The sequence below is a fragment of the Apiotrichum porosum genome, assembly GCF_003942205.1.
Source record: "Apiotrichum porosum strain DSM 27194 chromosome Unknown scaffold_1, whole genome shotgun sequence".
Taxonomy (NCBI): Eukaryota; Fungi; Basidiomycota; class Tremellomycetes; order Trichosporonales; family Trichosporonaceae; genus Apiotrichum; species Apiotrichum porosum.
The window spans coordinates 411,968-438,755 of NW_021167108.1; the positions used below are offsets into that span (position 1 = coordinate 411,968).

The 26,788-nt window shown below is 61.5% G+C and overlaps 7 protein-coding genes across 7 annotated transcripts; 4 read left to right on the top strand and 3 right to left on the bottom strand.

Moving 5' to 3' along the window:
- Positions 1–892: 892 nt before the first annotated feature.
- EHS24_000142 (uncharacterized protein) lies at positions 893–2,920 on the top strand (the record flags this gene model as incomplete). The annotated part of the gene is made up of 5 exons (XM_028615981.1): positions 893–983; positions 1,017–1,351; positions 1,427–1,960; positions 2,026–2,705; positions 2,749–2,920. The coding sequence occupies 5 exons, from the start codon at positions 893–895 to the stop codon at positions 2,918–2,920; spliced, it is 1,812 nt and encodes a 603-aa protein (XP_028479838.1).
- A 788-nt stretch (positions 2,921–3,708) lies between these two features.
- On the top strand, positions 3,709–4,623 carry EHS24_000143 (uncharacterized protein; the record flags this gene model as incomplete). Its single annotated transcript, XM_028615982.1, has 4 exons — positions 3,709–3,953; positions 4,006–4,111; positions 4,167–4,250; positions 4,303–4,623. 4 exons carry the CDS (start codon positions 3,709–3,711, stop codon positions 4,621–4,623), a joined length of 756 nt encoding a protein of 251 aa, XP_028479839.1.
- Positions 4,624–5,634: 1,011 nt separating this feature from the next.
- EHS24_000144 (uncharacterized protein) lies at positions 5,635–6,867 on the top strand (the record flags this gene model as incomplete). The annotated part of the gene is made up of 9 exons (XM_028615983.1): positions 5,635–5,755; positions 5,865–6,034; positions 6,086–6,115; positions 6,153–6,242; positions 6,278–6,286; positions 6,327–6,376; positions 6,419–6,527; positions 6,565–6,636; positions 6,691–6,867. The coding sequence occupies 9 exons, from the start codon at positions 5,635–5,637 to the stop codon at positions 6,865–6,867; spliced, it is 828 nt and encodes a 275-aa protein (XP_028479840.1).
- Positions 6,868–7,178: 311 nt separating this feature from the next.
- EHS24_000145 (uncharacterized protein) lies at positions 7,179–9,788 on the top strand (the record flags this gene model as incomplete). Its single annotated transcript, XM_028615984.1, has 7 exons — positions 7,179–7,309; positions 7,381–7,502; positions 7,548–7,672; positions 7,841–8,206; positions 8,252–8,766; positions 8,806–9,027; positions 9,065–9,788. The coding sequence occupies 7 exons, from the start codon at positions 7,179–7,181 to the stop codon at positions 9,786–9,788; spliced, it is 2,205 nt and encodes a 734-aa protein (XP_028479841.1).
- Positions 9,789–10,095: 307 nt separating this feature from the next.
- EHS24_000146 (uncharacterized protein) lies at positions 10,096–14,343 on the bottom strand (the record flags this gene model as incomplete). The annotated part of the gene is made up of 1 exon (XM_028615985.1): positions 10,096–14,343. One exon carries the CDS (start codon positions 14,341–14,343, stop codon positions 10,096–10,098), a length of 4,248 nt encoding a protein of 1,415 aa, XP_028479842.1.
- Positions 14,344–15,023: 680 nt separating this feature from the next.
- EHS24_000147 (uncharacterized protein) lies at positions 15,024–18,689 on the bottom strand (the record flags this gene model as incomplete). Its single annotated transcript, XM_028615986.1, has 3 exons — positions 15,024–15,275; positions 15,317–17,736; positions 17,792–18,689. 3 exons carry the CDS (start codon positions 18,687–18,689, stop codon positions 15,024–15,026), a joined length of 3,570 nt encoding a protein of 1,189 aa, XP_028479843.1.
- A 3,719-nt stretch (positions 18,690–22,408) lies between these two features.
- Positions 22,409–23,811, bottom strand: EHS24_000148 (uncharacterized protein; the record flags this gene model as incomplete). Its single annotated transcript, XM_028615987.1, has 4 exons — positions 22,409–23,020; positions 23,079–23,203; positions 23,267–23,343; positions 23,399–23,811. The coding sequence occupies 4 exons, from the start codon at positions 23,809–23,811 to the stop codon at positions 22,409–22,411; spliced, it is 1,227 nt and encodes a 408-aa protein (XP_028479844.1).
- Between the last annotated feature and the right edge of the window lie 2,977 nt (positions 23,812–26,788).

Here is a 26,788-nt window from a genome sequence, read left to right on the forward strand (position 1 = left end):
GCCGGGCCTCGCGGATCTTCAAAAGTCGTTTGTGTGTGTCTGCCTGCCGCTGCGTTGCAGTTGTTCCGTTCACAGACATGGAAAAATGAAGGAGACAGACAGGACAGAGAGCGAGCGATCGGAGGCGGCGAGACCCACATTGTATGGGCGGACGCGGCTTCCTTTTGGGACAGACAACCTGCGCGCAGCTGGGCGGTTTCCCACCGCACGTGCAGCGAATGCGGGTGGCGGGGGTGAGAATAGCGACGAGGGTTGGTCATCGGGGCCCAGACATGGATTATTGAGGCCTTGAAGGGGGGCAAAGCAATGCAGCAGAGCATAGATAGAGCCGCTCTGTGCAGTAGGGGGGGGGGGGGGGGGGGGGGGGGGGGGGGGGGGGGGGGGGGGGAGGGGGGCACGGGAGAGAGCGCGTGGCCGCCGGAGGAGTATACCGACACCTTGTTGCCTTGTACACAGAGGCGAAGGAACGACCACAACCTTTGGTGGACATGCACAACATGTCACACACATCTCTTTGATCTCTTGCTTTTGCATTCACTCCCTTCTCCTGCAGACAGTGAACGAGCACATACAAGGTCGCTCTGCACGCAACGAACCGTCCGTCCCCACCCCCCACCAACCCACCCACCAACCCACCCTTTCGTGTGCTGTGCCGAGCCGAGACCTCCACCCCACACCCCCCCCCCACGTTGCCCGTGCCCCCACCACCGCCGTCTCGTTCCGGCCACCAGTCATCACTTCCGCCGCACACCCACAAACCCATTTACACTTCCACACCTTGCAAACGCAGCACTCGACTATCTGTGTCTCCCCTCCCCCTCCTCTCCCCTCCCCTCTCTCCCCCCCCCCCCCCCCCCCCCCCCCCCCGCCCCTCCCCAAACCACATCCCACCATGGCGTCCACCGCACCGGACGCTCCCCCACCACCCCGCTCCCGCTCTCCTTCCCCACCACCACTCGACAAGCTCACCTTGGAGAGCAGCAGTGCGCAAGCCAATGCTGCTGACTCAACACCAGTCGCTGCGCGATTACCCCCAGCAGCATCGAGTCCCACACGCCCACAAGTACAGATGACTGAATCTGCCCCCATCCTCCCATACCACTCCCCAACGTCCCCAATCTCCCCTGCCGCATCACCTTCGTCCACCCTCGCCCGTGCTCAGCAAACACGGCCAACACCAGGCCTACCTGGCGCGTCCGCTGGCTCGCCGGCGTTGGCCCGTCCACCCTTGGGCGGAGTACGCCCCCCAGCTGGCCGTGGAATGCCTGGTCCGATGGGCATGCGTGCCCCGGCATCGATGGGTCAGATGCAGACCCGTCTCCCTCCATCGCTGCAAGCCAAGATGAATAAGGTATGTGTGTCTGCTCTGCTCGTTATTTCAGCTGCGGAACGGTGGGAACAGCGAGCTGACTGATAACCCCTTCAGCTTGCGGCACAACGTAGCGGTGCACCGAGCCCAACGACCAGCAATGGCATGGGCCCCTCACCCCAGGCAACGTCGATGGGTGCCCTCCTTCGTTCGCAGGCGATGCGCGCCGCCCAGCCAGGCGGCACAACTGGCCCAAACGCGGGCCCGCTCGGCCTAGCTGCGCGCCGCACGATGGGCCGCCCCGCATTGAACCTCTCAGCGCCACCGACAGGTCTTCCGGGGCGTGCAGGAGGCATCGCCGGACGCCGTGGTCCCCCCGGCGGCCTGTCGCTCGCGCAGATGGGCGGCGGAGCAACACATGAAGCGTCTGATTCATCCAAGTTCAGCGATTTCAAAAAGATCATGGACCCGTCAGGCTCGCTCAAGTTCTCAAAGGCCGTGCTGCACTCGGGTGGCGTCGACTTTGGTGATGGCCAGAGCTTCAAGATCAACATGGACGAGATGGAGGTGCTCGGCGAACTCGGCAAGGGCAACTATGGCAGCGTGCAAAAAGTGTTCCATCGCCCAACGGGTGTCATGATGGCCATGAAGGTGAGTGCCAAGGCGGTGTGAACGCTAGACACTCTAGACACGCTTGTGGCTGACTTGGAAACAAGGAAATACGCCTCGAACTCGACGAGTCCAAGCTCAACGGTATCATCATGGAGCTTGACATTCTGCATCGCGCCGTCGCACCCGAGATTGTCGAGTTTTACGGCGCGTTCACGATCGAGTCGTGCGTCTACTACTGCATGGAGTTTATGGACGCTGGCTCGCTGGACAAGCTTACCGGCGTTCGCGCACTACCTGCCAAGACGGCAACGGCCAACGACACCGCGGCACCGGCCGAGCCACATGTGCCCGAACCTGTCCTCCGGAGGATAACTGCCGCAATCGTCCGTGGACTGCGGTTCCTGAAGGATGAGCTCCAGATCATGCACCGTGACGTCAAGCCCACCAACGTGTTGATGAACAGCAAGGGCGAGGTCAAGCTGTGCGACTTTGGTGTGTCTGGGCAGCTCGAGAAGAGTCTGGCAAAAACCAACATTGGCTGCCAGAGCTACATGGCCCCCGAGCGCATCAAGGGCGAGTCGCAAAACCAGGTGTCCACATACACCGTCTCGTCGGACGTGTGGTCTGTCGGCCTCAGCATTATCGAGATTGCAACCGGAACCTACCCTTACCCGCCCGAGACGTTTGCCAACGTCTTTGCCCAGCTCACCGCCATCGTCAACGGCGCAGCCCCCACCCTCCCGGATACCTACAGCGCCGAGGCGCGTGACTTTGTGGCCAAGTGGTGAGTTAAGATCTGTTCCGACGTCGTGCTAACTCGTCGCCAGCCTGCTCAAGGACCCCAACACGCGCCCGACATACGCACAGCTCCTGGAACACCCCTTCCTTGCCGGTACACACGCCGACGACGACATCGACATGGCCGCCTGGGTCACGGGCCAGATGGAGATGTACGCCAACCGACAAGTCGTGCCACTCGCCCACGTCGAGATCGAGTAGATGGTGTGTGTGTGTGTGTGTGTGTGTGTGCGTGTGTGCGTGTGTGCGTGTGGGCGTGAACGCATGGCAAGACAAGACAAGACAAGGCACGGATCTGCCGATCTGCCCACGATCTGCCGACAGGTCCGCGGCGCGAGAGTGGGCTGCGTGGGGGCGCCAACAACGAAAGACATCGAAGGAGTGTGCAAGTGTGGCGTGTTCGTCTCGTGATAAGACAGGAGAAACATCGACTCGACTCAACCCCATCCCGCCCGCAAGGGGGCGCGGACCGGCCGAGATCACAACAGCAGCAGCAGCAGCAGCGGCGACGCAGAAGGACTGAACGCGGGGCCCGGGAGGCCGGAAATGGGCGAGCAAGGTGGTCGTGTTGCGTTCAGCGCTGGACGACCAGGCGCGCAGGCGCGCGACATGCGTGCGCCCGCACCTTCTCCTTGCTCGCACGTGTGTAATTTTCGCTATCGACCATTCATTGGATCATTTGGAGGAATACCTAGGCATGTACTGCATCCACTTGGCTACTGGGCTTTGCACAGCTGCAACGGGGGGCGGGGAGGAGCTTGTGTGGGGCCAGCGGAGACTGACCTGGTCTGGTGTGCGGTCTGGCCTGAGCTTGTTGGGGCAATGTAACCTGATAACCCGACAAGGCCAGCGGCCAGCGGAAAAGAGCCGCGGCTGAAAGTACGTGCCGGCGCGTATTATATTGGGACAAACAATCAACCTTGGGCCGTTTCATCTTGTGTTGCGTTGCTTGTCATTCCTCGTTACAGCCTCCATCCACCTCTCTGACCATGTCCACACACGCATCGGATGGCGGACCCACCCTCCTCTCGCTCCCACCCGACTTTCCGCGTGCAGACTGGTCTCTTGCTCGTCTCGGGATGCCCCCATACATGGTGGGCGAGTATCGGTTCGAAGTGTCGTGGGCCGCGAGGCAGGCCAGCCCGCACTGGGCCACGGTCATGTCTGCCTCTGGCGGCGGTGTGATATCGGCCGCTTGCTTCAAGCTTGCCATCGTTGACAAGGCGCTCGAGGTGTGCGTCTCTTCTTGCCTCACTGTCGCTTCCTCGTCGCTAACGACTGGCAAGCAACGCAACCCACACGTGTAACCGGGTATGCCTGCTCCGCAAACCGATCAGTTTCAAGCAGTGGATGCGCGAGACGGACGAGGTGCTTGAGGACCTGTACATCATTGTGAGTCGTCTGCGAGCAACAACATCCACATGTGTCCTCGCCCACGAATCCATAGTTACCTTCCGTGTCCTTGACAGATGTGTCAGTCCCGGGCCTCTCTGTTCTGTTGACAGCTTGGTCCTCCTCTGACTGGTCGTCGGTGATTGCCCAAACATTAAACTCCCTCCTCTCGATCTTTTTCTGACTCGCAGGCATCCGAACAACTGCCACCCGGCTTGCCTGCTCCTGCAACATTCGAGGACTTGTACGCCTTCCTCCGCCTTGCAGTCAACCTGTGGATCCCGCGGTTCGACATTTATGACCCTCCACCTCGGCATTCCAAGGACTGTGCCGTCTTCGACATTGCGGAACTCGGACCCTTTGCTGCAAAGTACTCTGAGCACGTCCACCTGGTTTGCATCGAGGACCCTGCTGCTGGACGCAAAACGACGGCCACGACGGTCGTGTTCTCCCCGTCGGTTATTGCGACGCCTCGGTCCTCGGTCACGGACAAGGCGATAACTCCAATGTAGTCTTTATCTTGATCCCCCGCTCAGTTACCTTCAAACCGGATGGGCACCTTGATCGGTGGAAGCAAGAGCGCAGATCAGAAACGTGGGCCAACTGCTCATCCCTCACCTCTGCCACCATCAGCCATGACCAACCTCAACTTGCCTCCCATGTAGCGTGTACCACAATTGACATGTTTGTTCTCGCGGGGTGCGCGGGTGCCTCAATCATATTCTGCTGGGGACGTCCAGCTTGGCCAGCCAGGCTCGCCCACTAGTGTGGTATGCGGGACATGTGAGACAGTGGAGAGGTGATCCTGGAAGAGGAGCCACGGCAATGCTATGCACCTGCCACGCGCCCCCAAAAAATCACAAGAGAGCAGCGGAGGCTAGATCCGTAGGAGGGACTTGCACATGCTCCTCTATCCTCCCTCGTTGCCATGTATACAGTACACCGTGTCACACATGCTGCACAGGAGGATGACGGAGGCGCTTCAAGCACCTTCCCTGGGACAACATGTACACGGTGACAGCCCCAAGACGTATGAGCAGCTGTACAAGCTTTCTGACAACAAGTGACCGCCGCCAAGCCGAGACAATTGTGGCTACCATCGTCGTGCCGTGGACAGACAGTGGCCCCAGACAGTTGACAATCGACCTGAGTCTCCGGACGAGACAGTGGCTCTGGAGGCCCAGGTGTTCAGCCCCGTTTCCGTGGTGGGGCGGTGTTGGCATGCTCGTCGGATGCAGAATATGGCTATCCTCGTGACGAAGATCACACAGACAGCTCGATGCAATCCGCGGGGAGGACAGAGACACACGCCACGCCAGTGGTATTGTTGGGGGTTGTGCGACAGGTCGCCACACCCAGAGCGCGGAGCTGGAAGGCAGGCATTATCCCCCCTGTGTGGGGAAGCTGAAAAGGGGTGTGGGGCTCTAGGCGTCATCGGCAACCTCCACCTTTGGCCCGTTCTCAACCCCGTCCCCCAAACAACACTCACCCATTCACTCCATCCCATCGCGCGCTCGTCAACAATGCTTACCAAGACCTCGTTCCACGACGTCCCCACAACGGCCAACGGCCGCGCGGGCACCATCCGCATCTTTGTGATTGAGCCCAACGTCCCAGAGTATCCCAACGCAAAGTTCCCCGGCTGTGAGTTGGACTGCCGTTTCTTCCTCCTCGCCTTCCGTCGTTGCCTTCTCCCCTTTCCCTCCCCATCTGCCTTCTCTCACAAGTCCCATCCCTTCTAACTCTTTTCCAGGCGTTGTCTTCTCCGAAATCTACCAGGTGACCGGCCCCGTCGAGCGCTTTGCGGGCAACATTGCCAGCGAGGGCTACGTCGTTGCCCTCCCCTCGAGCTTCCACGAGTTTGAAGGACCCGAGGCCATCCCGTATGACGTCGAGGGCACCGACCGTGGAAACAAGTACAAGGTGGGGGGATCTTGGCTTAGGCCCCTTGATGTCATGCTGACGAGCCGACAGATTGAGAAGACGGTCGATGCCTACGACGAGGTACAGCTGCCAGTATCTCGTCACAAGCTGACATCAGGACGCGACCCTCTCGGTGGACCTCCTCACGAGCCTGCCCAGCTGCAACGGTCGTATCGCTGCGACTGGCATGTGCCTTGGTGGCCACTTGGTGAGCTACATGATACAGTGCAAGCTGACGCCCAGGCTCTTCGCGTAGGTTCGTCTTGAGGCTCACGTTGTTTGACCTGCCCAGGCCGCCTTTGACCCCCGTGTCCTCGCTACCTTCTGCTACTTTGCTACTGAGTGGGTCCACCACTGCCATCATCTCTGACACTGACCCGCCAGCGTTCACTCGGCGACCCTGGGCAAGGGCAAGTCGGACGACACCCTCATCCGCGTCCAGAAGGGCGATCTCACTGGCAAGGGCGAGGTGGTGCTCGTGTTCGGCAAGCAGGTGAGCTGAGACACATGTATGCGCTAGCTGACATCAGGACACGCACGTCGACCGTGCTGGCCGCACGCTCATCCGCGAGACCTTGGACGACGCCAACGTTACCTGTTCGGTGAGCTGGCCCCTACCATTTGCCAACGCCCGTTCCAAGCTCTAACAGACACAGTTTATCGAGGTTCAGGCGCAGCACGCGTTCATCCGCGACGAGGCGTCCAAGGGTCGCTGGGACGCTGCCCTCTCGCGCTCGCTCTTCTCCATGATGATCGAGTCGTTCACCCGCAACGTTGCCCGGGACCTCGGGCCCCGCGTCGGTTCTGGCGCCAAGATTGAGCACGTCTGTTAGAGAAAGAGGGCCCTCTGTAGATCTGACCCACATGTTAGCCGTGCGTCCAGGCCCGCCCATATGTGGGCCATATGGCCCCATAGCCGTCGGTCTCGGTGTGCGCACCGAGCACGGCGCCGGCGACCGAAGGATTTGTGGCTGTTTTTTTCGGCGACTGCGGGACCCCAACCTCACACGTGGACCCCCGTTGCCGCATGCGCCGCAAAGCCACACGGGCCCCCCATGCACCAGGTCGGGGCTCTGTTATTTGGCTTCCACATCGACGTCTTGTCTTTTTTCCCTCTTCCCCATCTCCCAAACCAGTCTGCACCATGGACGACTTTGAGTTTGACCTCTACAACCCCACGTCCGGCAACCTCAGCGTCAAGGACGGCAACTTTGTCGACTCGGAGGGACGTGTTGTCCAGCTCCGCGGTGTCAACGTCAGCTCGTCGGCCAAGGTGTACGTTGCCCCTTTTTTTTCTCCAGAGCTCGTCCGACGTCTTGCCGTTTTGCTGACTATGACCACGACAGTCCCAACTCGCCTCTCCCCAAGATCCACCAGCATGCACAGGGCAGCTACGTGAACCGCCCCTTCCCCGTTACCGAGGCTCCAGAGCACTGGGCCCGCCTGGCATCGTGGGGTCTGCACTTCAGTGAGCTGGCTGGTCCCTGAGAGCACCGTTCGCTGACACGTCCAGTCCGCATTAACGTGACTTGGGATGCCATTGAGCACGCCGGTCCAGGCGAGTACGATACCGAGTACCTCGCCTACCTCCGCGAGCTGCTCGCGAGCCTCAAGGGCACCGGCCTCGTCGCCTACGTTGTGAGTATTTACGAGGGTCAACCCGGCTATTGCGAGCCGTCGGCGTGCCTCGGTGTTGCTCCGTGAACCGGTACCGATGGCGTTCGAATCGCGGCGGGCGGCGCGGAGACCGATGGCGTCCAGGTGTTGCTTTGCGAGACGCGCGCAGACGCTGACGACGCGCCACAGTCGGTCCACCAGGATGTCTGGTCGCGCTACTCTGGCGGATCTGGGGCGCCCGGATGGACGCTCGAGCTCGCGGGCTTCGACCTGAGCAACGACGGCAAGGCGCTCGAGGACTCTGGCGCGGCCGTCCTCCACGGCGTCAAGGGTGGCCGCCTCGAGGGTGAGCGTGGTCTCTGGCCCACGGGTTACCAGAAGCTCGCGTGTGCGACGATGAACACGCTCTTCTGGGGCGGTGAGACCTTTGCCCCCACGCTCAAGGTCGGCCCCAAGGGCATCAACATTCAGTCGTACCTCCAGGACGCTTTCCTCGGCGCCTACGACCAGCTCGTCCAGGCCGTCGGCGACCTCGACACTGTCATGGGCTTTGAGGTGAGTGGGAAATTGCTGCGCGGCACTTTGCTAACGCTGTTTCAGATGATGAATGAGCCTCACCCGGGTTACATTGGCATGGCCACAATTGACAAGTGGAACTACAACACTGACCTGCACCTCGGCCAGTACCCTTCGCCCTTGCAGGGCATGTCGCTTGGTGCGGGCCACCCCACCCTCGTGTCGACCTACGTCCGCTCCTTCCCACACCCTACTCGTGTCAAGTCCAAGGCGGTCGCCAACCTGAACAAGGCCACGGCGTGGCGCTCGGATGGTCCCACCGCTGGCCAGTGTCCTTGGGAGAAGGAAGGTGTCTGGAAGTGGAGTGCCGAGAAGAACCTCGGCATTGCCCTCCAGGAAGACTACTTTAGCAAGGACCGATCGGGCAAGCCCATCGAGTTTTACCAGGACTTTTACTTCCCCTTCATTCGCAAGTGGGAGTCGGTTGTCGCCAAGCGCGAGCCCACCAAGGCCTTTATGCTCGAGCCCCTCCCCAACGAGTATGCTCCCCACTGGCCCGAGGACGTCCGTCCCAAGAACTTTGTCTTTGCCCCACACTGGTGAGCTTACGGACTGTTTTATTCAGAGCTGACGTCCAGGTACGACCTCCACACCATGTTCACCAAGAAGTTTGGCAACTTTACGGTCAACGTGCAGGGTCTCGCGCGCGGCATGTTCCCCCTCCGCGCCGTCTACTGGGGTGAGGAGGGTGTCAAGGACAACTATGCCCGTCAGATCCGCACCCTTGTCAAGGAAGCTCGCGAGCGTATCGGCAACGTCCCCATCGTCTTTGGCGAGTGTGGCATTCCGATTGACATGAAGTGGGTTTCTGACATTGGCTATCATAACTCACGCCAGCTACGAGGAGGCATTCAAGACTGGCAACTGGAAGTGGCAGGAGCGCATGCTCGACGCCCTCATCACCGCCATGGAGCTGTCGCTCGTCCACTTCAACCTGTGGTCGTACAACCCCGACAACCGCGACGACGTGGGCGACGACTGGAACGCCGAAAACTTCAGCTGGTACAGCAACGACAACCGCCAAAAGGTCCTTGCGGCGCTGCCGGCCGCCGAGGCCGCCGTGGCCGCTACCAGCCCGGACACGGGCGCGCGCCTCCTCGACGTCCTTGTCCGCCCCTACGCCGTCGCTGTCGCCGGCGACCTCCTGGCCTCGCACTACGAGCGCGAGACGCAGCTCTTCCGCCTGCGGTGGAAGGACCTGCCCCAGCAGCTCAAGGACGCCAACGCCTCGCCCCCTACGGAGCGCGTCACCGAGGTCTTCCTCCCTTCGCGCGTGTACGGCGGCAAGTTTAGGTGGAACCTGTCGCCCAATGGCCACTGCAGGATTGACCACGAGCGCCAGCGCGCGTTCGTCTGGTTTGACGACGACGCCGAGTCGGTCATGTACAAAAAGCACATGATCCGCACGTTTGACATCTGGACGCAGGAGCCAGAGGACAAGGCGACGTGGGGCGCCAGGCTTGGTCTCCTGTTCGTCCTCCTCATTGCCGCTTTGGCCTTTGCCAACGAGTTCAAGGCTTACAAGACCGGCTCGGGATGGGTCCAGCTGCACACCATGTAGAACTAATAACTCTATAAAAACCGACAAACTTTTTTGTAACTAGCTCTCTAGAAAGAAAACTCCTCAACACACCTCCATAATATCTTGGTCTCTCCTCGCAAACAAATGCATCGATGCAGTGGACACCGTACTATCTATAACCCATGCTACTACTATGGACGGGACAAACTATCACATCGGCCGAGATCTGAAAGTCTTGTTATGGGTGGGGTGGGGGACTGTTGTGTGTGGGGGGGGGAGGGTGTCTCTTATGTACGAGTCGGGAGTCTTTTGGGGGGCGTTTACGGTAACAGGGCGCTGGTGCTAATTAGCGCTTGACGGCGCCGCGTCGCAGCGGCTTGATCTTGCGCGCACCGGGGCTACCGGGGGTCTGGTCGGCGGCGTTGACACCGAGGCTGAAGCCATTGCCACCGGCTGGAGCAGCCTCGGGCGCCGGCGAACCAAAGCGGACGGCGGGGACGGCGGCACTGCTGCTGCTGGCTGCGCCAAACTGGAATGGACCGGCGGCACTGTTGCCGCTGGGGCCGTTGGCAGGAGCGCCGAAAGTGAACGGCGCAGCGGGGGTCGATGCGCTTGCGGCGGGAGCCGAGGCGCCAAACGAGAACGATGTGGTCGCTGCCGTCGGCGTGCTGGGGGCGGCAGGGGCAGTCTGGCCAAAGCTGAACGAAGGGTTTGAAGGGGTGCTGGTAGAGCCAGTAGCGCCAAAGCCAGCGCCAGAGCCAAAGCCGCCAGAGGCCGCAGCAGGGGGGTTGCCAAAGCCAGTCGACCCGGCGGCGGGAACACCAAAGCCAGTCGACGCAGAGGTGGCGGGTGCCACTCCAAAGCCAAAAGACGGGGTCGACGAGTTGGCGGCCGGGGCGCTGGTACCAAACCCACCAGTGGCCGGAGTGCCAAAGGTGAAGGGACCACCGGCAGATGGGCCCGCCGCCGGTGCAGGAGCAGGGGCGGCTCCAAATCCGAAACCAGTCGACGGCGCAGTACCGTTCGTCTGGCCAAACATGGCCGACGGGGTGCTGGAGGAAGGGGCATTGGCGTTGGCGCCAAAGCCAGTCGAAGGTCCAGCCGTGGTTGTGGCGGGAGCAGTCACACCAAACGAGCCGTTGGCACCGTTGGCGGCCGGGGCGGTGGTGGACGACGCGCCAAACGAGAACGCAGGCTTGTCGGCAGGCTTCTCCGCGGGCTTGGAGGCTGAGGGAGCACCAAACGAGAAGGGCGCGGCCGGCTTGGGTGTAGTCTCAGCAGGCTTGGATGCGGCGGGAGCACCAAACGAGAACGGAGCGGCAGGCTTGGGAGCGGCCTCGGCGGGCTTGGGCGCACCAAACGAGAAGGGAGTGGGGGCCGCGTCAGGCTGGGCAGCAGTGTTGCCAAACGACATGCGAGCGGGCTTGGCAGCCTCGGCCGGCTTAAGAGTAGAGGCTGCAGAGGGGCCACCGAATGAAAAGCCAGTGGTGGGCTTGGGTGCCTCGGCCGGCTTGGAAGCGGCAGCAGACGATGAGCCGCCAAACGAGAACCCAGCGGTGGGCTTGGGGGCCTCGGCGGGCTTGGATGCCGGAGCACCGAACGAGAACGGTGCGCCTTCCGTGGCAGGAGCGACGCTCTCCTTGGGGGCAGCGCCAAACGAGAACGGCGCACCCTCAGTCGCAGGGGCGACGCTCTCCTTGGGGGCCGCGACAGCTCCAAACGAGAAAGGTGCGGCCTTGGCAGGCTCCGAGGTGGCGGCAGGGGTGCTCGAGCCGGAACCGAACGAAAAGCTCGAAACAACAGGCTGCTTTGCCTCGACGGGCTTGGACGCGATGCCAAAGTCGAATGCTGGAGCCTTGGGAGCTGCAGCGACGGGAGGAGTGGCGGCACCACCAAAGAAGTTGGGGATACCGCCTTCAGCAGCCGGAGCAGAGGTGGACGGCTTGCTGAGGCCCATGCTCGAGTCCGACTTGGGGGGGAGGAAGAAGCCAGCACCAGCGGGAGGCTTGCCCGCAGGCGTAGTCGTGCCAGTGGGAGGCGTGAGGGAAGGAGTGGCAGGAGCTGCGGCGGCGAGAGAGAAAATCTGGCCAGTGGGAGGCGCCGATGGGGCGGTGAAGGCAGCGGGAGCGCCGACGACCTTGGACGCGTCGGGCGAGTCAGGCTCGGCGACCATGGAGCTTCCGGCAAGGGGCGATGACGCGCGAGGACGGCTTGACAAACCGGAACCGAGACGCGAGAGCGAGGTGCGGCCAACGGACGAAGAAGGAACCGAGAGCGACGAAGCAGGCTGAGGAGCAGGGGCCGGAGTCACGCTGAGACGAGACGAGAGAAGCGGAGCGGCGGCATCCGCCGACGACGACTTGTCGGCAGTGGTCTCGGCCACCTCGGGAGTCTTGGATGGCTCAGGAGCGGGGGAAGGAGTGAACAGCGGCATTGAGAAGTTTTTGAACGACGTGAGAGGAATCTTGGCCGACTCGAGTTCATCCATGTCGGGCAGGTCCTCGTCGCGAGCCGAGAACCGGCCAGCGCCACTGCCACCGTTGGGGCTCGTAGCGCGCGACGAGTTGTAGCTCGCGGCACCCTGGTGCGAACGGTGGCGACGCTCAGTGGCGGTGCGCAGTGACGAACGCGCGCGGGGTTCAGTGTCGTCGCGGACCTGGTATCCGTCGGTCTTGCTGGAGCTGGGCGACGGGGCCGTGGTGGTGAGGAGAGGCACTGTGGCCGGGACGGCGGAGGCAGGAGGTGAAGCCTCGCGCTCGTTCTCGGCTGGGGGAGTGGTCTCCTGACGCCTGCGGGTGGTACGCCTAGGCTCGGGCGACTTGCTGGGCGCCTTGGGGGTGCGGCTGCTCCTGCGGGTCGCCTTGGGGGTCTCCTCGGCGGGTTCAGAGGACCTGGCCCTCAACCGAGCCGAACGGCGAGCGGGCGAACGCTGCTGCGAAGTCTGCGACATGTGGTCGTCAGAGACGTAGCTGTGGCTGCGTGACGAGTGAGCCGAAGAGTGGCGCGAGGCGCCGTCCACTTCCATCTCGCTCATTTCAGACTCTTCGCGGCGGCGGGCAGCACGGCGCTCGTCACGCGCGACCTGCTCGACGGCCTTGCGACGGCCGTACGGCGAGATCATGGCGGACACGCTGTCCTGCATCCAGTCGCCACCGTGGCGCTTGCTGCGTGCGTTCTCGCTGGCCTGAGAGGTGGCGAGGGGGACGGCAATGGCCTTGCGGAGGTTGCGCGACGACGACCCGACGAGCGCGGAGGGGAGCCCAGGTGCCGACGCATCAATGAGGGGAGTCTTGCGCATCGACTCGAGGGCGCACAGGATACGCTCAGCGTCGTTTTGCTGGGGAAGACGGGGAGCCTCGGCCTGCAGCTCGCTGGCGCGGACAAAGCCCTTTTCGGCATCCCAGACCATCTGGCCCTTGCGAACAGGAGGCAGCTGAACGCCGGACGCGGCAGCGGCCAGCGAGCGACCAGTGGCGCGAGACACCGACTGCGAGCGGGTAAGCCAGTTGCTGTTGTCCGAGTTGGCGGAGCGGGGTTCGGGGAGGCTGCCCATACGGTCATCCTCCTCCGTCACTCGGTCAAAGCGCATGCTGACGGAGTGGCGCAGGCGCGAAGACTGGCGGAGACTGCCACGGCCGTCGCCCATGCTCACGTCCGAGGCCACGCTCGCCTCACGTCCCAAGTGGCTGACGAGGGTGGAGGAACGCGAGAGGCCGCGGCCAGCGCTGGCGCCGAGGGAACGGAACGGCGACATGGAAGCGAGGGCATTGTTGTTGTTGGCAACACGGGTGGTGGCCGCGCGAGACGACGTATCGCGCGTCTCCCTCCAAGGGCTCCAGGCGTCCGACGGGCTCCCTGCAACGCTCTTGACGGGCGTGTGCTCATACTCATCGTGCTCCTCGCCGGCGCCATCGGCAAGCGCCGAGAGATCCATGCGGCGCGAGCGGCCGAGCGCGCGACTGTTACGCAGACCCGAGGTTGCCGTTGCGGTGGCGCGCGGCGTCGCAGGCTGCAACATGCTACGTGGGGGGTCCAGGTAGGGCATGGACTGGGAGGCTGAGAGGGAGCGGCGAGATGCCGAGGCTGAGGATGCCAGGTTGACGTGGGAGGGCAGGGCCGGGAGCGCAAACGCGTTGTTGATGGGCTCGGCGGTGCGGGGGTCGTACGGTCCCCTCGTGGGCGACGTGCGACGCGAGCGCTTGCTTGCGCGCCTCTCGCTGGGGCTCACGGGGTCCTCGGGATCGACGCCAAAGCTCGCCTCCGAGTCGCGCTTGTTGGCGTTGACAGGGGACTTGCTGGGCGTCGAGAGCCACTTCAACGGGCGGGAGAACATGCTCTTGATGCCAGAGACTGACATGGACAGCAGACTCTCGGACCCAGAGCGAGGTAGTCCGCCACCGCCATAGCGACCTGGGGTGTACGATGACCCTGCAGAGGGGGTCAACAGGCCTCCAGCAGCGCTGCCATTGCCATTGTCCACGCCGTTGCCGCCGAATGAAGGGCGGCTATACGGACGTAGAGTGCGGGGAGTTGTACGCTTCGGGCCGCGCTGGGCGCCGGTGAGCGCGTGAGAGGGTGATTCGTCGTAATTCATTGTTTTGAAGGAGTGGAACGGGGAGGGGGTCGAGTTCGAGATGTGCAGGGAAGGAGGCGACGGATGATGTTGTCGGAAGGGCGCGCGACGGCGGGGCGAAACAGGAGGAACGGGGGGACGGGCGGGGTGCACGATGTGTGGGGACGGCGGCGGGGTATCCGGGTAGGTGCTTTTCAGAAGGCGCCGCCTGCGCTGTCACGCGGCATTGCCTGGTGTGGTCGACGGAGTGGTGCCGGAGGGGTCGGCGATGGGGGACAAGAGGGAAGTTGTCTGCGAGTGGAACCAACGACGAGGGATGGACCCACGGGAGGAAGACACCAGAGGGCCAGAAAAATATTCATTAAATCGATTTTATCCTGAACCCATGTGGAGGTCACGTGGGCATGTTTGGCTCAGATCCTCGGAGGCCTCCACGGCCACAGCATATGGTCGTACAGCCAACGACACGCACGGCAGCATCATACAACTCTGCTCGTAAATGATACATAGCATGGACTACAAGATGGCCCACGGCATGGAAGCAGTAGCATCCTGAGCGTGGTATATTAAGGTAGCCTCGTATTATGGCTATTTCTTGCCAAGAACACGCGGCACGAATACCAACTCGCGACATGTGACAACTGCGGCGGTCGACCGACGGGGCCCTCACTCCGGCCCTCACTCCGGCCCTCACTCCGCACCTAACGGGCCAACTCCTCCTCGGAATCGTCGTCGTCGACAACGATAGGCTGCTCCTGTCGTTGAGTCTTTTGGCGCTCCTGGTTTTGTTCCTGGTTCCAAGAAGCAGATCCGCGAGAGTACAGTGCGCCGTCGCTGCTGTCGGTGAGCTGCCAGCCCAGGGCAGTGAGGTCACGGCCAATGCGCTCCAGGAACGCGTCGCGAGATGCACTCGGCTCGACAAAGTAGGTCTGCACAAGTGTGCGCAGGTTATTCTGTAGCTGTCAGTTTTGGCTGTTAGGTCGAGCATACCCACCTTGACGTTTTCCACAAAGCCCCGCGCGTTCTCCTCCAGGTTCTGGTCAAGGCCCTCAAGACCTTGAGCATAGGAGCGCGCGTACGGCGCCTCGGAGCGGTTGGTAGGAGGGGGGTGCACGTTACCGGGAGTGGCAAGCACCACAGCAGGATAGTCGACATCGATACGCGGTGGACGCGGCTCTGGAGGCTTGTAAGGGGGGCCAGTGGGGAAGGGCACGGGCCTAACGTCGGTGTACCCGAGCGTACGACCGAGTTCGTTCTCCGCGTAAAGTTGCTCACGTTGTCCGGGGCGCGACGCGACTTCACGTGGCTCTTGACGCAGTTCTTGCTGCTGGCGGTGGTCTGGACGCAACTCGTGGTCACGCGGGGAGTCATGTGGGAGTGTGCTGCGCGGATCACGCGCATCGCGGTCGGAAGGAGGCGGTGCTTGGACGTCGTGACGCTCGTGACGTGACTGGGGACGTCCATGAGGCGGCGGCTGCGAAGGAGCTGGCGGCAGCGGCTGGTGGAGGGTCTGGTGGGGTGACATGCGCAGAGGCAGTGGTGCGCCGTGAGGCGACAGCAAGGGAGGAGGAGCTCGGGCGGAGTGACCTGGAGGAGGAGGAGGTGCGTGGTGGGGCATCATCTCGGGGAGACGAGAATTGTACCCTGCCCACTCCCCACCACCACCACCAGCCTCTCCGCCGCGATGCGAGTGAGTGCGCGGCGCTCCCTCCATGTGGTTGGCGGTCATGGGAGGCGTCATCTGAGGTGGGTACGGGCCGTGCTGTGAGAAGGGGTGAACTGGGTAGCCGTGAGGCGGCGGCGCAGGCTGGCCGTAGGGCTGATACCCATATGGACCGGACGGGTGGTAGCCGTAGGGGGGTGGGTGGTAGTAGGATTGCGAGTGGTGAGGATGCGGGGGATACGGCGCAAGCATGTGGTGGCGACCGTTCGAGGAGCGGCTGTCGCGAGGCGCGCTTTCACGGATTCCCCCGTCGCGGTCGTGGCCATCGTGGATGTGCTCGTCCCTCCCGTCACGCCGGTCATCACGTCGACTGCTGCTTTCGCGACGATCATCCTTCTTGTCACGCACATCCACACCACCACCACGCTCACGCTCACGCTCACGGCCTTGCCTCTCGGCCCGCTCACGCTCCTTCCTCTCCGCACGCTCACGCTCAAGCTGACGCTCACGCTCACGCTCTGCTCTCTCGGCCCGCTCCCATTCCTCGCGCTCTTGCTCGCGTTCTTCCCTCTCGCGTTCGCGCTCGGCGATCTCACGGCTGCGCTGCTGGTCCAGCCTCTCTCGGTCCTCGTGCGCGTTCCGGTCGTGTGCAGTGAGCCCGCGAGACTGGTCAATGATGAAGCGCGCCTCGTCCTGGACGTCCGGGAGGTTGGTAGGGACTTGGCGCACGCTGGAAGTGGCATCTTCAGGCTCGCTGGGCTCGTTGACGCTGCGTTCGTGGCGTTCGTCGCTCTCGGGAGGGGAAGGATATGTTGCGCCCATGCCGAGACGCGGGGTCTTGGACTGCTGCTGTTCCTCCTCAACCAAGTATTGGTCAAGAGTACGCTGACCCTTGGAGACATTGGCATTGGTGCCATTGGCCTTTGCTGCCTGTGCTGGGGAGGGTGCAGGGGCAGCACGAGAAGTCGACGCGGGTAGTGGTGGTGGTGGCGGTGGCGACGGTGAGCGAGCTGCAGCTATTGCAGCTGCTGCCGCAGCGGCAGCAACACGGGACGACGTTGGTCGAGTGGCCTGAGGTGTTGCATCGCGCGACATGGTGCTGCGCTTCGGCTTCGGAAGAAGGCCGGCCTCGACCACCGGGCTGCTGTCCTCGTTACCCAAAGTAGCACCTCGAGAAGACGACAGGTGCGACGGTGCCGATGCTGGATCGACCTGGTGGCCGGTAGCCGGTACGGGCTCGGAGCGACGAGGGCCCTTGCCCTTGACGAGTTTGGAGGCGACACGAGCCGGCTCCGAGACCGTCACATTGGCCGGAGTCGAGTTGCGAGGTTTCTTAGCCGGAGCGCGGACCGCTGACGAAGAAGAGGGTTGGGTGGCGGGAGAGTCGTTCACCGGCGACGAAGGCCGGGCACGCTTGAGAGGAGCGGCAACGCCGACGCGCCACCGTGACATGACTGTTGGCGGCCTGGGTATCGGCTCGGCACTGGGGGTGGACGATTCAATGACGTTGTCCTCGACAATTACTGTTGTGGGAGGCGGATGGTTTGACGACGTTGGCATTAGGGTGGCAAAAGTGGAGGAGGAAATCGTGTGAGAGAGAAGTGGTTGCGAGTTCGAAACGACAACAGGTTTAGGCAGGTGGTCAGCACAGACGCAGGCTATCATGCCAGATTGCAGCCACTCACGAGCATCGGCGGCGTCCTGATCCACGGACTCTGGCGGTAGAAAGTCGGCATCTGTCGGGTCGTCGTCTAAACAAGTCAGCTTGATCTTCTTTCCCCAGCGGTTGACGTCCGGTTGACTCACTTGCACGCGCATCACCCTGAGGGACATCGCCATCAGGTGTGTAGTCCTCACCGTCGCCGCCGATTGAGCCACCGTCAGTGGGCACTTGCGAGGCGCGCATGTCCTCTGGGTTCCACGGGTATGGTTGTCCAGTGCGAGGACGGGTCCTGGGTCGGCCACGCGGGCGGCGAGGGGCATCCATCGGACGTTCAGGCTCCGGGCTGGGCGAACGCAGGTACTTGTTGCCCTCGGCGTCAACAATCTCAATGGCCCACCCCTTCCAGCCGCGGCGCGCCTTTTTCGGCTTCTTGCCTCCGGGGTCTGGGGTACCATCGGTGCTGGCAGTATAGCTGACGGACGCGCTCCCGCCACCCGCCCCGTCGGCGCTGGTAGACGACGTTGGCACGACGCCTTGTTGTTGTTGGGCACTACCTGCGGGCGACGAAGGTGTGGCGTTGTTGCGGCGCCACGGAGAACTTGAGCGAGCAGCTGCGGGGGGAGGGGTAGCGGTGGACGCGGTACTGATGTGAGGTTGCAGGCGGGGCTTGACGTCTGATGGGGTGGGAGAGGGTCGCACACCCGATGAGCTGCGGACGGGCGACGATGACACACGGTGTCTGGTAGCGCGACTGGCGCTTGGGAGAGTCGAGGATGAGGCAGTCGCGTTCTTCTTCTTTGGTGAGACGCGACGCGCGGGTTGTGGAGGATACAGCAGTGGCCTCATTCCCGAGATGCCACCGCCCGCGACAGAGGAGGCGGCGGCGGCGGAAGAAGTCACGTTTGGTGACGGCGACGCAGCAGGCGACTCTGCGGCCGCCCGCACCATGCTGGGGTTCTTCTGTTTACGCTCGGCGGTTGCAGCGGTAGCCCATGTAGGTGCAGTGCGGGATGGCGCGGATGCGGAGGGCGAGCCGCTCATGGGAGAGGGGGGAGGTTGTGGATGGTGATGTGTGTGAAGTGTGGTTGTTATGGAGGGAGTGGGGTGTTGTCGTGGGCGTGTTTTGGGCGGCGCGGCACACGGGGGTGGATGGATGGATGGGATTTACTTTTGGTGGTTCTAAATGGCGCCAAACAGCGCGCGCGGCTGAGGCGCGCGGGTTGATGGCGTGGGGCCTGAGCGACGACCGGGGCGGGGGGGTGCGTGCTGCCACAGGCTGCGGGCTGCTGGTGGAGGACGGAGGAGGGGGGTGCGGTATAGGGATAGGAGAGGGAGGGGGGGATAGTATGTATATGTATGTGTGTGAGCGAGGGAGAGAGAGATAGGGGGGTTCCGATGATGATGGATGAGAGGGAGAGAGCGAGAGAGATGGGGGAGATGCGAATGAGCAACGAAGAGAGGAATGCGCGCGTCACACAAACCCGACAAGCAGCAGGAAGCAGCAGAGCCCCCAGGGACACGCGGGGGTCGCTCAACCGGTGTGCCGCCACTGCCCCTGAACTCTATCCTCCCACACACACAAATCTCCCCGTCTGTGGCACTTCTCACACCTCCGTCACTCCTTCACCACTTGTTCATCTCATTCTTGCCCCACATCCACATGCATACATTCCAACGTGGCATAAACCACAAGTGTAATACCACATCAACCCCTTTATGGCTTTCAAAATACATTCCCGGTTCACTGGAAGGCTGTATGCCCCGGTGGCGTGAGCGGGGCGCGTCCGTGGCGCGCAACCTCACAACCTGTGCCCAACTGCCATACCACGACATCTTGTGGCATCCTCTACAACCCAGGAAGTGTGTACTGGGGGTGGCCGTGGCCCATACATATTCCTTGTGCATGGATGCTACACTCGACATGCGTAGCGGGCGGTTCCTTTCGTCGGGCCGTGGGTCCAGTTCTCCACCCAGCCGCCCCTTTTTTGACACCGTCCACGCCTTTTCCCTCCCACACAGACACTGCAAGTGTCTACACAAGTGGCTCTTTTTTGCTTCCAGGCGGCCTGTGTATATCTGCCACATCCGCACACAGCACCAGTGGGGACGGGTGGAAAGAGTGATGTCAAAAAAAAAAAAATGATTCCCCACCCCACGCCCGCCTTTTGCCCCGTCTCCTGCCACAGCCAGGCGCGTGACCTCTCAGGCCCGGCGATTGGTGGGGCAAATTCGTGTCCGCCCCGCGTACCGGCCGAACCCAACACGCCGATGGAAGACCGTCCTTCCGCTCTCGTGCGTCTCGCTGCTGCGAGCTGCACGGATACGAGGGGCAGAGCATAAAAAATGTGGCAGTACATAAGGCGGGGGTGACACATTACATCACCGGAAAACGACGCCCAGCTGACGGCCACCTTTTTGCAGCAGTGTGTGTTGCCACGTCTCACGCGAACTCACGCACGTCCCCCCCGGGGGCCCTTTGGTCCTAGCTGCTTCTTGCCATCTCTCTGCGTCTGGAGACCCTATGTTGGGTGGGACCTTATGCTGGGAAAGGACATACACGTCGTGTGCATGCCCAGGCATTTAGTTTGATTGAACATTTTTGCGGCTACTGCAGGCGGCCCAACCAGCAACGCCGAACAGACACGCCTAACGTTCTCGGCTGTTGCTTTGCCCAGGCGCGGCTGTCGGCGTTCTCACCCAGCACTGGTTCACCGGGTGTATCACATGTGGCGTGGCAGTCTCCCGAGTGGCGAAAGGTGCCCGTTGTTTTGCTTACATCTGGAGACTGCCTGAGGTGCTCGCCCTTTCGAGGCAGTCGTACCGAAAGGCCCTGTGCACGCTGAGACCTATCCTTAGGTCTTCAGCAATGGCGACGACGAGACCCAGCTTTGATACGATTTATTCCTACACCGTCCGCCATGAATCCGTGTCTCCTCTACCCCTTGGCACACGACAGTAGGGAACACATGTAAAAGATGAGAACCAGGCTGGTGTGCATACACGCAGGTCATTCCTTGTTGACCAGGTTGACCTGGCCCTCTCTTATCTGTTGTACTGGTTTTCATGCAAACGTTTCCAAGGCTGTCGACTAGGTTGTGTTGCCGGTCGCATCACGCATTGTGGTCTCCCGTGAGGGGACGGGCGACCAATCAATATTTTGGCGTCGAAGAAGAACACTGACACATCCACGGGCAACACTGTCAGGAGGACCGACACAGTTGGAATGGGCGTGGCGATGTACGGATGCATGTCAGACGCAAGGACCTAAACCAATTTTGTGGGGAGTATTGGGCCTACCCCCCAAACGGTGACACACTGGCACACTCACACACACAACGTTCTCACCGACATGCCTGCACAACTCTTCACCACAGTCCGCCCGGCGGGCATCGATCCAACTGCGCATTCCGTGAAACAAAAGACGCCACCATCAGTTTACACAAACTTGAACGCTGTGTGCTGCTGTTGCCTTTTCCTTATGCGCTTTAATGCCCGTTTATGCCCATTTTTACACCAGCGTAGGGCTCACTCGTCGAGGTGGGTGTGGCGACGTCGTGACGGGAACAGGAGATCTCTGTCCAACGCGCACAACTGCACAACGGCGTGGACAACACGTGTATCACGCGTGTGGGCGCCGACAGGCCCAGAGGTGGAATTCACGGCAGCAAAAGACACGACATGCTCCACACGGTACCGAGAATTGGCGACCAGTCAGCAACATACATACCTGACGCATACGTGTGTCGAGGCGGACGGAACACCAAACATCAACTGGCTGGGTCTACACAGCCCTCTTACAGCTGAAGGGCGTTGGTACGGCCAATAATGGCCTACTGACTGCAGCGCGCCACTGTCACAGTCAACCCCACGGCCAGCAGCCCCAGGCAGGGTAACGGCTGGCACAGGCCGGCAGCAAGCGGCATAGATGGATCGGTTGCCAGCTTAACCAGCTTGCTGTGGCAAGGGCCAATGGGTTTGCCAGGCCAGTGTGGCCAGTGTGTTGTGAAGTGAACGCAAGAGCCAGCGGAATATCTGCCCCCACCATTCCCACGGCCACACGTTGTGCCCCCCCCCGGATTGTCCTGTGATCCTCTGAGCCATCTCCGCAAAGCGCAAAAACACACTGTGCGATTTTGAAAATGAAAGACAATAGGCGCCGTGTGTTTAGGGGGCCAGGCTCCATACAAAATTCCGAGGGGGAAAAAACACACTATGTATCGATGAAGGGTGTTGAAAATGGCCTAGTGTGTTTTCCGAAACCTCCATCAGCGTGTCTACCCGCGGTCTCAAAAGTTGAAACCCTCACCACTGTACATTTAGAACACGCAGAGCTTGACGCGCGGGATGAAGGCTCATATGCATATGGTTGGTGTCTCGGGCAACTTTTTTCACAGGAACATACGTGCAGTGCGGCGGGAAGGCTATCGTCTCCCACCGTGGCCACCTTGGTTTAGCGCGTTCGCCCGCGTCTCGTCTCACAACAACAGTGCGCGAACGTCAGTTGTGGCGTACGCGGCCGCAGCCAGTTTCCGGTTGTATATCTATCAAGGAATGTCATGGGTGGGCTATATACAAGCACAGAATGTAGGGATGTGGGACTGGGCTGGGTCGTGGTAAGGGCAGACGCGAACGGGTGTCTGGGATTATCACAGAGGACGAGGCATAACGTCCTGTATTAGTGTATATATGGAGGGCTGGTGGTAGGGCAAGGCGAGGCGGAGACGAGCTATCGACAGGGCTTTGAGGCGAGAGCGTTTGCCTTAGGGCGAGTGCGGGTTGTTCGAGAGACGCGAGTTGGAAAGCGAGTCATACGTAGGGGGGATCTCGTTGCCGGTAGCGGCCTCCTCCTCGAACGCGCCGCCGTCCTGGTGCACAGTGATACCGTCGCTGGGGCCGGCAAGACTTGGGCCGCCGTACGTGGGCGAGTTAGGCTGGTTCTGGATGTGGAAGCGCTGCGACTCTTGGTACGCCTCCATCTGCTTGGCAGACATGCCGGCAGTGGCGGGGTCGTAGACGTTGCCGGGGACGGGCTGCGAGGGTCCACCAGCGACCTGGGCAGTAGGGAACGGCGTGACACCCGCGGCACCGGCACCACGGCCAGCGTAGCCAGCCGATGACGAGGTCGCGTGAGAGAGACCTTCGGCGCCAGCGTAGTAGTTGCTCTCCGAAGTGCCGCTGTGCGAAGCGGTGACCGCGGCACCGGGCGACAGGGTAGCGCCGTACTCGCCGTAGCTGTGGTGCTGGCTCATGTCGGGCGACGTGTGAGTGGCCGAGGTAGAGGCGACACCGTACGAGTAGGGGTCGACAGTGGGCGCACCCTCGTCGTCGGCAAGGTCCACAGGAGCATGGTTCTGAGCGCGGCCAGGGTCAAACTGCGGTGGGGGTTAGCCCTTTGCGGTGCCGTCATCCCAACAAATCAAAAGCACGTACCATCATGTCATCAAAGTCGTCACGGTAGTTCCTCCTGCGCTTGCGGAAGAGCCAGACGAAGAGACCGATGATGATAGCGAGACCGCACACGCCACCAACAACTCCACCAACGATAGCGCCAGTGTCTGGAGATTGGCATCAGCATTTTTTCTTTTTGTTCTCTGCCCAGCAAAACAGCAACTACTCACGGTTGGTGCTGCCGCCGCTGTGGACGGCTGCAGCCGAAGTCTCGACAGTTCCATTGGCATACGTAACAGTGGTGTAACTTGATATTGTCAGTGAAGGTCTTGGTCCCCAGTGGCGGCTTTGTTATCACTCACACATATGAAGTCACACCCTCAGCAACAGAAGACTGAGAAGAGGCCCCGGTCGCCGCACTGGTCACCGAACCAGTGTCTCCAGTGACCGATGCAGTGTTGGACGTTTCTCCAGTGTTTACAGGGGCAGACGACGTGACTTCGCCGCCAGTCGTCGGCGAGGTTGAGCCACCGCCCGTGGAAACGCCAGGGTCAGAGGTGGGGCTGGTCGTCGGGCTGGTCGTGGGACTGGTCGTAACACCCGGGTCCGAGGTGGTAGGAGTGACGTCGGTGGTCGTGTCCGGGGCGACCGAAGTCGTGTCGACGGTGGTCACTGGGGGGGACGTCGTGTCGACGACGACCGAGCTGGTGTCGGCAACGTTCGCGGACGTAGCAACGGCGGCTGAGGTAGCGGCCGCGTCAGCCGATGAGGACATGGCGGGGAGTGAAAGAAGGGGTGTGGGTGTGTTGTGTGAAGCAAGGAAAGGAAGGACGGGGGGGAGGAAACGAGAGTGTAGAAGTGTGTTTGTGTGTTTGTGGAAAAGCTGAGAAGAGAGAGGAGAAGGAGAGAATAGACAGTGCAGTGGAGTGGTGGTTTCCGAGACACACCGTATTTGGTGGTGGCAACGCGGCCAGGGGGGCGTTCGCGCCCACGGCCCATGGCACCCACACGGACACGACAACGGAAACGAACTCTACAGGCTTCTGGGTGGGCAGAGACCGGCGGCCGCAACATAGCGGGTCCAGGGCGTGCCGATATGCACGCAGGAATGCACGAGTCGCACCCAGAGCACACGCGGACAGACGGGTCGTGCCCAGCGCAGAGCGCACAACTCGTCCAACAAGATGGGCCCGACGTGGCCACCGCGGACGTAGGCACACGCCTGGATGAGCGCATTGCGTCGCTCCAGTTTTCCTGCTGCATGCCCATAGAGCTGTGTGGAGCGCCAGAAAGCGCAGACCTAGCGAGACCTAGGTGACGTACAGACACCTGCAGGAGAGCAGGTTACGTCCTGGTCGCTGCTGGACGACCGAAAAAAAACAACCCCTCCCCCCCAGCCAGCCAGACTCTGGCCCATGCCCGCGCCCTGGAGGCTCACAGGGCGAACGTGAGAATGGAGGAACGAGGGCGGTGCGCGACCAACCCGAGACACACTGAAAACATTCTTTCTTGTCAACAACACTCACCCATGCTTGTTTATGTGGTTTCCGAGTCGTGTGCGTGTGGATTAGAAGAACAAATGAGAAGAAGAAGAAGACGAAGAAGGATGTTTGTGTGTATGTGTGGATGCAGAGCAAGGTGGGATTGTCCGGCCTGAGCTCGGTGGGCAGAAGGGGGCAGCAGCAGAGGGAACGGTCGGACGACACGCGCTGGTGGGCCGGAAGGCTGTGCAAAGAAAAACAAGGGTGGTCGGAACCGGGGTCGTTCGGGTGGCGGCGCGGCAGGGACTGTTGGGTCTTTTCGACGAGACGTCGACTGGCAAGGATGGGATATGGAGCAATGCACGAGTGGTGATGTGGGGCCAGAGTGAGGTGAGCAGGAAAGGCCAATGCACAGTTAAAGGATGACTGGGAGGCGGGCAAGGTCTGGGCTCTCGTCTGTGCTGTCTGCGGCAAGAGGGGAAGATGTGGTGAGCACAGAGCGGGCGTTGCTTCTGGCGTGGTGGTGGGCACACTGCACGCGCTGCACGCGCGCGGTGGGTGCGTCGCGGGTGACCGCGCGACCGCGACTGCTCCATGCTCTCTGCCAGCGTTTACGGCACGGACCCCACATTCGTACCCACATGTCCGACGCAGCGACTATGCAGTCTTGGCATCCAGATCTGCACAGGCAAAAGGGCCCATACGCGAGCCCGCCATACAAATGGGTCTCGTTGGGCAGCGCTCGACCTTGTACACCCGCTACGCCTCTTTGCACTGCCCCCCATGGCATGTCAATTTATCCTCTTGCCGATTTCTCCTTTAGGCAAGTACCGTTTGCTCCACTACTGTACATGCACACTCACACCTGGGGGTAAACTTGGTCCGCTTGCTCCGTCTGCATAAAGGCGTCGTGAGGGGGACAAGGGTTGGACCGTCTTCTGCCGCTCTGCCGCGGACATGCCCCATCCCAGGTCCATCCCGCCCATCCCGGATACCGGATCCATGCCAGTCGCGCAAAAGCGCTGGGGAGTATGGAGCTATGTGCCGGACAGGAACCCGAGAGCGTGAACGACGCTCCTTCCGACTTACCGCCGCTCGGCTCACAACTCTTGGCACACAAAGGAGAGAGAGAGAGAGAGCTGATCGCTGATCGCTGACCATGGTGCGCTGGATGCAGAGTGTGCAGCTCGCAGCATGGCCAGACCGACTAGCTCCTGGTCATTGCTGCCCTCGTACAATGCGCCTTTCGCTTCGCCCAGGGTGCCCAGTAACGGTTGCAAGTCAAGGCGACGTTGGTTTCGTGACTGGCCAAAAGGTACCGCGTTGGAGATTCGAGTGACTCTCGGCCATGTACGTGGTCGCGCTACACGGTGGGCAGTGACAGGAGGACGAGGGCGTGTGTATGCTCGCAGTGCAGCAAGACACACCCGCCAAAGGTGCACATCTGAGAGTGCTATTGCTTTACGAGTGATAACCCCACTCATTGATCGTGAGGGGGGACACATTCTTTGCAGCTCGCGGCTCGCTGATCACTGAGAGGTCTGGAACTTGATTCCAGCACTGCGCTCATTGCACAGGCTGGCCGTTGGCCGTTGGGAAACCCTTCATACACGAGGGGCAAGAGTGAATCCTAAGGGAATGCACCGTGGTACCCGCGCCACGCAACATTACCGAGCCAACTCTAATCGAATTAATCTTCAGTTTGCATTCCAACCACCGGCGGGAATCGTCGTGGCAAGTGCATGGGATGCGATGTACGCGTGTAATGTTGCCAATTTACTTGACACTAAGGTGACATTGCCGTCTTTCAACCGTGGTGTGTTATTACGGGATGCGGCCAAAGACACAGGAGCCTCGTTCTCCCTCTTCCGGCGACAAGGTCGTTCGGGATCACACATGGCGGCAACTGCCCCCAGCTTGGTCTACGATTGCTCGTTCTCTTGCATCTGCACACTCTTCCACATCGACAAAGTTGGCCGGCCATCCAGCGACCACACCTGGTTACCGACAGGCAACTGAGGCTCGAAAGTGACAGTGGTCGCGGCGGTGCCACAATTCAACACAGACGGCAGTCATCTTGCTGGCCTCTCAGACTGCCGCACTTCGGTGCATCCTCGCCTCGCCTCTTTACTATCCAGGACGTCTCTTCACCCATTATCTACCCTTCTTCTTCCACCAACGCAAGGTCCTTACGAGCCACTCTGGCACATAGCAAACAGTGGTACACGAAATCCACATGCGCGAGACTGTGGACGCCCTTGCATCGCCATC